The sequence below is a fragment of the Myotis brandtii genome, unplaced genomic scaffold, assembly GCF_000412655.1.
Source record: "Myotis brandtii unplaced genomic scaffold, ASM41265v1 scaffold483, whole genome shotgun sequence".
Taxonomy (NCBI): domain Eukaryota; kingdom Metazoa; phylum Chordata; class Mammalia; order Chiroptera; family Vespertilionidae; genus Myotis; species Myotis brandtii.
The window spans coordinates 1,265,913-1,276,657 of NW_005368456.1; the positions used below are offsets into that span (position 1 = coordinate 1,265,913).

Below are 10,745 nucleotides of genomic sequence, written 5' to 3' on the forward strand. Positions count from 1 at the left end.
TTCCACCTCAGGGCCTTTGCACAGATTGTCCTCCCCCTTGATGAGGAAATATCCTTATTGTTTTTAGGAGGCAAGTAAATAAACATACCTGGGCGATGTTCTCTGGATGACACAGTGGGGCAGAGCACAGCTCAGTTTCAGTTCACTGAGGACCCCTGAGCAGAAGTCATAGATAAACAAGTGGGGTGCTTATGGGAGACTAATGGACCCACAAAGAGAAAGGGAAACTAAGAGAGAATTAGGGGAAAAGTTTCCTAACCTATGTCTGGTGAGAGAGTAAATATTGGAGTGGCAGAAAGGGCTCTGACATCAGCCCAGCTACACACTACTACATAACCTGGGGCCTTCATTCCCTTGTCCAGTTGATATCAACACACTTCAACAAATGTGAAACACTACAAAGAGGTGAGTTAACATTGTTATTCACTTCTATCGTGCACTATGGGCATGTGCTTACTGCTGTGGTTGATGGATATGTCCTCCCTAGTCCTTCCAGTGTTATATTAGCATATTGATATGACCACTTCAGTTAGCACGTAGGAACAATGACACTGAACAATGTTTAGGGTCTTCTTTCTGAAACTCAGAGATGACTAAAGGATCAATAGATATGTGTTCCTAAATGTATCAGCTACTTAGGGTTAGAGGTCAAATGATACAGTCCTCTGTTACCAGAAGCGTACGATGTTTGTCCTACTCACAGAATCCAGAAACCTCACATAGAAGAAGAGAGAAGTTTGTGTCCAACCCAACCATTATTTTTCAGCAACTACTCTGTGCTTCATGTTTTTATGGTCTCTGAGAAAGATACAAACATGGCTGAGACAAGCTTTCTGCTCAGTGAATCTCTCATAGATGAGACATATAGACTTATAAGGCACAGAACTATAATCTATGAAGATCTCTGCTAGGGGCACAAAAGACACACATCTGAACACACCTCCTACTGGTGATAAAGCCCACAACCCGGGCATGTGGGCTTGGAATCGAACCATGACCTCCTGGTTCACTGGTTGGTGCTCAGCCACTGAGCCACACCAACTGGGTGAGGATTACAAGTTTTCATTTTGTGCTCCATAGTAGTAGAGTTGTTGTAGAAGGAAAGATCTCTATAGTATTGTCAGGCTCCTGTCATTCAGCAGGAAGTCCACATGCTCACCATAGCCTGCCCTCATCCCCAACAACATTCACCAAAAAGTCTTCCCCCTACTGGGTGGGTCACTTACTCCAAATTTATCTCTTGCTCCCAACTTTACTTAAGTCAAACCTTAAGTAAATGTTAGATTTTCTTTAGCCAGATATAAATATGGAAGACAATTCAACAAATGAAGTCACACTAAAGTGTTAATAGCTTCCAAGTTTTAATGTGCTATATCTCCAAGAAAAAGTACATAAAAGAGAAGAGACTATTTTCTAGTTGATAAACATCAGCGCCCATCTGCTGCACTTCTATGGCGGAGATCTTCCTGGACCTTCAAATCACACCCTACATGTCCCCAGTATGAGGAAGGCCTGCCTTCCTAGCCAGCTCAGAGCATCAGCAGGGACATTCCAGCTCCCAACGGCTGGCTCATTGAACATTTACCCCTTGGCTTTGGCTGGCTGCCTCCACCTAAACAGCAATAATAAAACCAGTCCTTTTACTTGTTATCATGTTTTATGAGTTACCAAGAACTTTCATGTACACTGTCTGATATGGCTCTTAAATCATATTTTTACAAAAGCAAGGGTTCAGGCCTATTTTAAACAGGAGAAAACTGAGCACTTAAGTCTAGGGCTCAGAGATCCAGTCCAGGGCTCTTTCCACTTTCCATGTTTCTTCTCTCCACAGCCTGTAATTTTCACTTTCTTCTGACTGGGAAATAAAAAGGTTTTCCACTTGCAAAAAAGTCCAGGAAGTCTAAAAAGTCCATTTTAGAGAATGTTACCAATTTTTCTCATTTTTTTAAGTCAATATTCTAAGAAGCCATCAGAATGTTCTTTCAACTCTTTCAAAATAAACTTCAAACCTAATCAGTCTTCACTTCCTTCCTACCACTCCAGCCCCAAACACCATTCTTCTCTTGTCTGAACTAGTCTGAAGAATAGGTGCCCAATAACAATCACAAGCCACCTCCTCTTCCAAGGAAACAGGCCCTGGTTGGGAAGGTATTAAGTGCCTTAAACACCCATGGCCCAACTATTTGCTTTAGTATAAAGGCACTTCATACTTTCCCAACCAGGAACTTTTCTAACATAGAATCCTTATTTTAAGAAAGAAACAGCATTTAACATTACAATACACTCTAGTTTGCCCCTTTATTTTCTCAAATTTAAACTCTGATTATCGGGGCTGGAAGAAACCACAAAGGTTACCTATCAAACCTTTGATTTTTCAGACTGGAAACTAAGGCCCAGAGAGGGAGTCCCGCAGTTGGATTGTGGCAGAGTCAGAACTAGAATCCAGGTCTTTCAACTCCCAGTACAGACACTTTCTACTCCCTGCATTGCTTAATATTGAACATCTGACTCTGCTCAGAAGATTTTACTGTTTCTCATTAAAATGAGTTTCTACTCATATAGGGAGGTAGTCACCCACATGTACATTTCACAGGAGGTGGCCAATCCTATTCTGGCCAGAAGAGCTGCACATGAGAGAGGCCTGGATGCCTTCTAGAGATACTTGTATCCTGGATGCAGGCTGCTCAGCCAGGTGTCTCAGGCATCTCTGAGTCAGGGGAGCGTGAAAGGTGCTAAACTGGAAGAACATCCTCCCTCTGATCTTGCTACTTCCTGCCTGTGTGCCTTGTGCAAGGCACTTAGGCTCTCAGGACTTCTATTTCCTCTTCTGTGAGGGAAGGGTTTAGCAAGCCCTGATGTGCACATGGGAAAGGGGCTGCATAAGAATGGGGGAAGGTGACTCCTGGTGACTAAGGTCTGGGAAGTAGGGTTCTAAGTAGAGTCAAAAATCGACTCCCCCTCTCAACCATTGGGACTTGGGAGGGAGATGTTGGGGGTTGTCTGCAGAGGGATCAGGTTCGGGAAGTTTGAAGTACCTTTGTGCCAAATCAACTTTTATGCAAAACTTGGCCATGGGGGGTTTAAGGAAGAATTCATGCCACCTTTTGTCCTGCTACTTCTCTCTTAAGTGGTCCTTAGACTCCTAACAATGCCAGGATTATAAAACAAAAACCAAATGCAGAAGTCTTGTCATCCACAGCCTTAGTTAGCACTTCAGCAGGGGCAGGAGGCAAGAAACCCAGACCTCAGTGTTCCCAAGTAAGGACTTAAATAGCTGGAGATCATGAGTAATTCTTGTGGTAAGCAGGTGAGAAGGAGAGAGGTGAAAGAGGAAGAGCCTAGATGCAGGGACTGAGGCAAGTATTGACTAAGCAGGGTAGGAAGAAAATGAGTGATGCAAAGAAGGCAGGAAGAGCCAGATGAAACCACACTGAAGTCAGAAAATTATGGGGAGAGGGGAGAACAACAAAGAGAATTGAGGACAGGAAATGGGGAGAGACAACAAAAGAAGGATTGGATAAGGAAGATTCTGAAAGAGAAATCCAGAGAAAGGTTAGGGAAAGGGAGAAAGAGGAAAGAGTCGAACGGGTAGAGGAGGAGGAGGATCTGGAAGGAGAGGAGCAGGAGTCCAGGCAGGGAGGTTGAAGAGATCCCAGAGCACTGAGCAAGAGAGTAGGGCTGTTCTTTGCTCCTTGGCTGGCTGCTATTTTAGGAAAACTTTCCCTCTCTAGTCAGTGGGGCTGCCTAGGGCCAAGTTCTGGGTGGAGGAGGTATGAGATCATTTGGAGGTGCCTTGGGATAGTTGGGTTGATATAACTAGACTCTGAGTCTCCAATTGGAGCCAAGGAAGTTCCAGAATATAAAGAGAAAATAACATGTATCCCCTAGGTTGGGATCATCAGCCACAGAGTCATTGCTCTCCCAGACTATTCCAACACATGTGAGTGACTTTTAGTGCCCCACTGGTGCTTAGCCCTGCCTAGACTTGCCAAGCCCTGGATGCTCTAGCACTCCATCCTGTGCATTCTCCCATTGCTTTGGCTTACAGACACAGAAGGAAATGGTGACAATTATTCAAGCCATTGAGGACAACCCCCCACCCCACCTCTCCTGCATATCAACATTATGGTTTTGGTCTAAGTATTGAGAATGCATACATGATGCATGGCTGGTGAAAGCATTGGCCAAGTTCTTTGCTTTATTTTTGTTTCCGGAAACACACATGTTTTAGTTTTTTATGAGCTTGAAAGTCATGAAATGTCAGCCTGCAGGGATCCCTAGTTCATGCCAGGACATTATCTAGCCCTTCCTTGATAAGGAATGATTTGAAAAAAATAAAAATAATAACTGTCAGGACACAGATCTGAACAGCAAACATTTAACCAGGGTCAGAATTCTAAAATAGCCTTTCTTTCTTAATTTTGTTTTTCAATTGTAGTTGATATTCCATATTATTTTATATTAGTTTCAGGTGTACAGCATTAGTGGCTTAAAAAAAAGATGAAAGGTTTAAGAAGTACAAATTGGTAGTCACAAAACAGTCACAGGGATGTAAAGTACAGCATAGGGAATGTAGTCAATAATATTGTAATAACCATGTGGTGCCGGGTGGGTACTAGACTTTATTGGGAGGATCAATAAGTTATATGAAACAGCATGTCTTAAACTTCCCTTTGATGAATGTAGGGAGCAGGGGACTGCTAGGTCTAACTAAGCTCAGCTGATCCTTTCCCCACACATACTAGTAGACACATAGTAATGGTCACAGATGTGCAGGGCATCCCTGGACTTTTGCAGGTCCAGACTGGGGGTGGTCCCTGACCTAAAACTGCTCCTACTGGCCAGGAATCGGTTAGAAAACTCAGAGCTGAGTGAAAAGAACCCTGGCCTTGGAATGTGGAGGTCTGGCCAACTGTGCAGTATGTGATCCAGACTCCAGAGCACTTCACTGCCCACTTCTAGGTTCAGTGACCCAAACACCAAGGTTTAATAGATGGTTTCTGAGATTGTTTTCCATCTTCAAGTTTCTAGGCACCAAAATGAAGTTAATCTCATTTTTTTGTGTTTTTCTTTTTCTTTTTGTCACAATAGGAAGACAGGTTAGACTAGAAGCTTCTCAGCTACTGAGAAAGAGGGATGGAGGGTGAGCCAAAGGTAATTTTTCCATTAGAGGGAAGGTGCAGTTCTTTTATAGCCCATTAAAGTGTAATCTACAAGACTTTTTACGGAGATAATGGAGAAAGAGATGATCGAGTCTTTCTAACATCCAAATTCTATTCTTAAATTAATTCTTAGAGGAATAATTCTGAATCTCCACTTGGCACCCTCATACACTTCTGCATTTGTTTAGCCGTCCTAACATGTTTGAGTATAAGGACAGAAGAGTGGTCTGTGTACATTTATGTGTATGCAGCCTGGGTGGTAGTGCACTTGTCTTTTTGGCTGTGTTTGAGCTTCTGTGTGTAATTGAGTGCACATGTACGTGTGTGAGTGAAATTATGGAATGTGTATGTGCGTAGAATATAGAAGACTGTAGATGGTGTGACATGTGTGAAATCCTGTGGGCCCGTGGGTGTGCAAGATTTTTTTTAAAGTAAGAGACTTTGGATTGTGTAGCCTCCTCTCACTTCTGTGATTGATTTCACGAGGCTAATTGTGCGTAAAAGCGCTAGTGAGATCTGGGGGCGCCTCCTAGTCTGACGTCAGAGAGAGAGTTTAAAAAGCGGGGAGACGGTGGAGAGCACACAAGCCGCTTTAGGAGCCGCAAGGTTCAGAGCCTTCGCTGCAGCCTGCAGATCCGCTCCTAGAGTTTGACCAACCGCGCTTTAGCTTGGCTTCCCAGGCGCCGCGGAGATGCTGTCCTGCCGCCTCCAGTGCGCGCTGGCCGCGCTCTCCATCGTCCTGGCTTTGAACGGTGTCACCGGCGCGCCCTCGGATCCCCGACTCCGTCAGTTTCTGCAGAAATCCCTGGCTGCTGCCGCAGGGAAGCAGGTAAGGAGACTCCCTCGACGTTTTCTTTCCCCTCTCCAGAAACTCTACCCTTCTCTTAGGCTCTCCCCAGTCCCCTTGGGTGGATTTAAGAGGTGCTCCTGAAGAGTTTTGGTGCTTTTCTGGGTCCCTCAGCTCCCAAAGCTCTTAGGAAAACTTTCAAAGTCCAGAATCCCCTCTTACCTCTTTTCCCCCTAATCAGCGCCGTCTGTCACAGGTGAGTTCTTTGCATTCAAGAAAATTCTGAGACCTGGGTAATTGAGCTGGAAGGTATGATGGCATCTATCCTGGGTGCTGACCACGGGAGGCGCTGACCCAGGTGCTGAAAGAGCGCACTTCTGTCGCTGCTACCATCCTAAGCAATACCTCCCTCCCATGCAGTGGACCGAGGGCTAATGGGCATTCTACAGACGGAACACAATATGTTTAAGATTCTGAAAGGTCTCATTCCCCACAGTGACTTAGTGAACGTGATCAGTTTGTAGTTCATGATGTGAAAATTGAGTTTAACAAACTGTTGGCACATGTTTATCTTTGCAAAACTGCTTTAAAGATCTGTTTTTTCTCTCTATGCGTGTTTGAAGCCTACAGAGACAGAAAACTTGCAGAAACATTTGATTTTTCAAGCCTCTTTGTGTAATTGGTGATTATAGTAACTACCCTTATTTTTATATCCTTAATGATTTTAAGTGACAGAGAGGCACAACTGTGAAAATTGGGTTTTGGGTGGAGCTGTATCTGCTCCCCAAACTAGGCTTTTTCATTTCTTCTTTTCCATCCGCCTCCTGCTCATTCTCTCTATCTCTCTCCCCTCCACCCCATACAGGAACTAGCCAAGTACTTCTTGGCAGAGCTGCTGTCTGAACCCAACCAGACAGAGAATGATGCCCTGGAACCTGAAGATTTGTCCCAGGCTGCTGACCAGGATGAAATGAGGCTGGAGCTGCAGAGATCCACTAACTCGAACCCGGCCATGGCACCCCGAGAACGCAAAGCTGGCTGCAAGAATTTCTTCTGGAAGACTTTCACATCCTGTTAGCTCTATTAATAATTGCCGTCCATATATGACCTCTGATTCCTCTCCTTCAAACCCCATCTCTCTTCCTTAGTTCCCCCAATACTCATAAAGACCCTCACAGTAGAAATTGATGAGTGTAAATAAATACAAAATAAAATTATGATGAAATTATGAAAAGCAAGAATTTGATTTCTTATTGAGTAAACCTTTCTGTTCAAGAATACATGATTAACTTCCATCATTATTTCAGTTGAGTTATTGGAACTATGCACTCCAACTCTCAAAGACACACTATTTAAAATTCCCTGTGGTAATAAAGGTTATGTTTTAAATGGTAACCCTCATAGTTTGGGTGACTTCAAATTTACATAATTTCAGAAAACTCTATGAATGATCATTTTAATCCAATAATAGTTATGGGAAGGGGCTGTCACAAGCATCAATTACATATTAAATATAATTAAAATTATATGTGTAAAAGAATATTAGTATTTATGGGTAGGCAGGCTGAAATGTCCAACTATTTACCAGGCTGAAATGTAAAAAATATAATATATACAAAATCGGAAGAAAAAACCATTTAGAGGAAAGAAGCTGGCTTAAATAGCTAAAATAACATTCTTAGGCTTTAAAATTTGTTTCCAGTCTTAGGACATTTAGAGACATATCACAATCCTCTTTGTCAAAAACAATCCTAAGTGAACACGGTTAAATGATTGCCTCTGTCTAAAAGTAAGATCCATATCACTTTTACTGTAAAATTCCAGCATTAGAATACCATGGGTCGCAATAAAAATATGTGCTTGTCACCCCAGGGAATGCTACACTGTCGAAGTTATTGGAACACATTATAATAATCCCAGAGTAACTGAAGGAGAGATCCAAGTCTTCTTTTGATTTTATCAAAATGAGAGCCAAATAAAAATGAAACAATAATAACATTCAGCACATGCTAGCTATTATTATTAGCATTATAATATATTTAAGGGTACTGTAAAAGGTAGAGATAAAACGATAGCTAATTTAACTCACAGGGACCTTAAATAGATATCCCACTGAGGATGTGTGTTTTAGCTATCACCTCCTGAATAGCTGCTAGAATAATAAACCAAATATAAGTACATAAACTCAGTATAAATCTGTATACTATGAGCTTACGGATGGCAGCATATAAACATCTAAGAGAAACTTTATATTTCATAGAAAATATTTGTGTTAAATAATACACGTTTTTACAATGAATATTGCTTCATTGAATTTAATTCCTGAACAAACAGGAGAAAACTCAAGCCACTTTACTAATCTTTATGAAAACAGAACAGCCTTTGAGGTTCCGGTGCATCTTTTATTTACAATACATTCAGGAGGGAATTAATGAGTATTCACTTAGAGGATGTGTCTGTGTTAAATGCCTTATGTACATCTGGTTACCAAGCAACTCAGTGGAGTTATAGAATCACATTATTATGATTAAAGCACAGAAGGGAACACAACTTAATTGTTTTCTGAGCAGTGCATAGATTGTATGAGTGACAGGGAAGGGGGTTTAAGGTTTAGTGTCATCTTTAGTTGTCAGTTCCCAATAGTAGTATGGGAATAACTGGCAAGAATTATGTAGTCATGTGCACACATATATATTTATTCCCTTTTTTTAAAAAAATTCTCCATTGTTTATTTTATTTTATTTTTTAAAAAAGATTTTTATTGACTTTGAGAGAGAGAGAGAGAGAGAGAGAGAGAGAGAGAGAACCATCAATGTGAAAGTGATCAGCTACCTCATGCACGCCCCCTAACGAGAATCAAGCCCCACAACCTTTCAGTTCATGAGATGACGCCCAACAACTAAGCCACACCGACCAGGGCTCCGTTGTGTTTTAAAAATGTTTTCGGGGGGCAGGGGTTACTAATATAAGGTGACAGGAAAAGATTTGACTTTAGGCGGTGGACACCAGTGCAATATACAGATCTTATAACATAGAAATCCACACCTGAAACCTACATGTTCATGTTGACCAACGTCACCCCAAACAATTTAATAAATAAAGATTTAGAAAATGTTTTCTGCTATAACAAGCATTTGTTTTTCTTGTATAACTTCTGTAAAGGAGAAAAAACTCAAAAATACTTTTTCCATGGGGGTTGGATGGAGGTGGGAAAAGGGAGGGAAAATGGGGACATCTGTAATAGTGTCAACAATAAAATAAAGTTAAATAAAATAAAATACTTTTCCCAAATGCCAAGAAGCTCTAGCATTCTTGTCCTGCCAGTTGCTTTAAATAAAACAAGAGCATTGACATCATACTCATCAGGTTAAATATTAGATAGAAAGTTCAATTTCCTGTAACTACCTTACAATGAATAAATAAAATTTTCTACAATAAACAAGCATCATAGTCTTAAGGTTAAGGGTTATAAAACAATAAACCATTGTAGTTAGAGTAGAATATTATAGGAGAGCTTCTTGCATACAAATTACTCAATATCATCGTCACAAGATACAAAAGAACAAATTTGAAATAAGATTTAAACTCTGTCTGGTAACTCTCTCTTGCTCTCCCTCTTCCTTGTGCCTTTCAACTTATTCCTAATCTTTTAAAAAAGTTTTCTTTATTGATTAAGGTATTACATATGTGTCCTAATCCCCTCAGTGTTCCCCCACCCCAGCTCCTGCCCTCACCCCCTAATGTCCATGTCCATTGGTTATGCTTAAATGCATGCATACAAGTCCTTTGGTTGATCTCTCCCTCTCCCCCACCTCCTCCCCTGCCTTCCCTCTGAGGTTTGACGGTCTCACTGATCCTTCTCTGTTTTGGATCTGTTTTTGTTCATCAGTTTGTGTTCATTATATTCCACACATGAGTGAGATCATGTGATACTTATCTTTCTCTGACTGACTTATTTTGCTTAGCATAATGCTCTCCAGGTCCATTCATGCTGCAAATGGTAGGAGTTCCTTCCTTTTTGCAGCAGCATAGTATTCCATTGAGTAGATGTAGCACAGTTTTTTAACCCACTCATCTGCTGATGGGCACTTAGGCTGTTTCCAAATCTTAGCTATGGTAAATTGTGCTGCTATGAACATAGGGGTGCATATATCCTTTCTGATTGGTGTTTCTAGTTTCTTGGGATATATTCCTAGAAGTGGGATCACTGGATCAAATGGGAATTCCATTTTTTGTTTTTTTGAGGTTACTCCATACTGTTCTCCATAGTGGCTGCACCAGTCTGCATTCCCACCAGCAGTGCACGAGGGTTCCTTTTTCTCTACGTCCTCACCAGTACTTGTCATTTGTTGATGACAACCATTCTGACAGGTGTGAGATGGTACCTCATTTTTATTTTGATTTGCATTTCTCAGATGACCCCAGTGGCTTTGAGCATGTTTTTGTATGTCTCTTGGCCTTCTGTATGTCCTCTTTCAAAAAATATCTATTTAGGTTCATTGCCCATTTTTTGATTTATTTATTCTTTATTTAAAGCTTAAAGTAAATAAAACATCTGATCAGGGTTATCTTTTATCGTCAGTTTTATCTCCTTCATAAGTAGAGGGTTGTGTTAGCAAGGGGACTTATATCCTTTCCATATGTAATGCTATTATGTGCTTCAACATGCTAGAGGAGTGCTGATTTTTGACCATTTAAGTAAATATATGAAGCATAGAGTTTTTTTAATACCCAGAAGGTTGCACTTTTTACTTCCCATTTAGTTCATTTGTCTTCCTCCTAAATTTGATTCACTG

General features: G+C 41.2%; 1 protein-coding gene across 1 annotated transcript; it reads left to right on the top strand.

Annotated features, from left to right (window-relative positions):
* The first annotated feature begins 5,730 nt into the window (after positions 1-5,730).
* Positions 5,731-7,183, top strand: SST (somatostatin). Its single transcript, XM_005876269.2, has 2 exons — positions 5,731-5,991; positions 6,815-7,183. The coding sequence occupies exons 1-2, from the start codon at positions 5,854-5,856 to the stop codon at positions 7,025-7,027; spliced, it is 351 nt and encodes a 116-aa protein (XP_005876331.1). The 5' UTR covers positions 5,731-5,853; the 3' UTR covers positions 7,028-7,183.
* Positions 7,184-10,745: the final 3,562 nt, after the last annotated feature.

Bases quoted from the DNA above. Each gene is read 5' to 3' on its own strand.
- SST (XM_005876269.2), top strand. From the start codon at position 5,854: ATGCTGTCCTGCCGCCTCCAGTGCGCGCTGGCCGCGCTCTCCATCGTC. The intron at 5,992-6,814 runs GTAAGGAGACTC...CACCCCATACAG, and splicing joins CTGCTGCCGCAGGGAAGCAG to GAACTAGCCAAGTACTTCTT.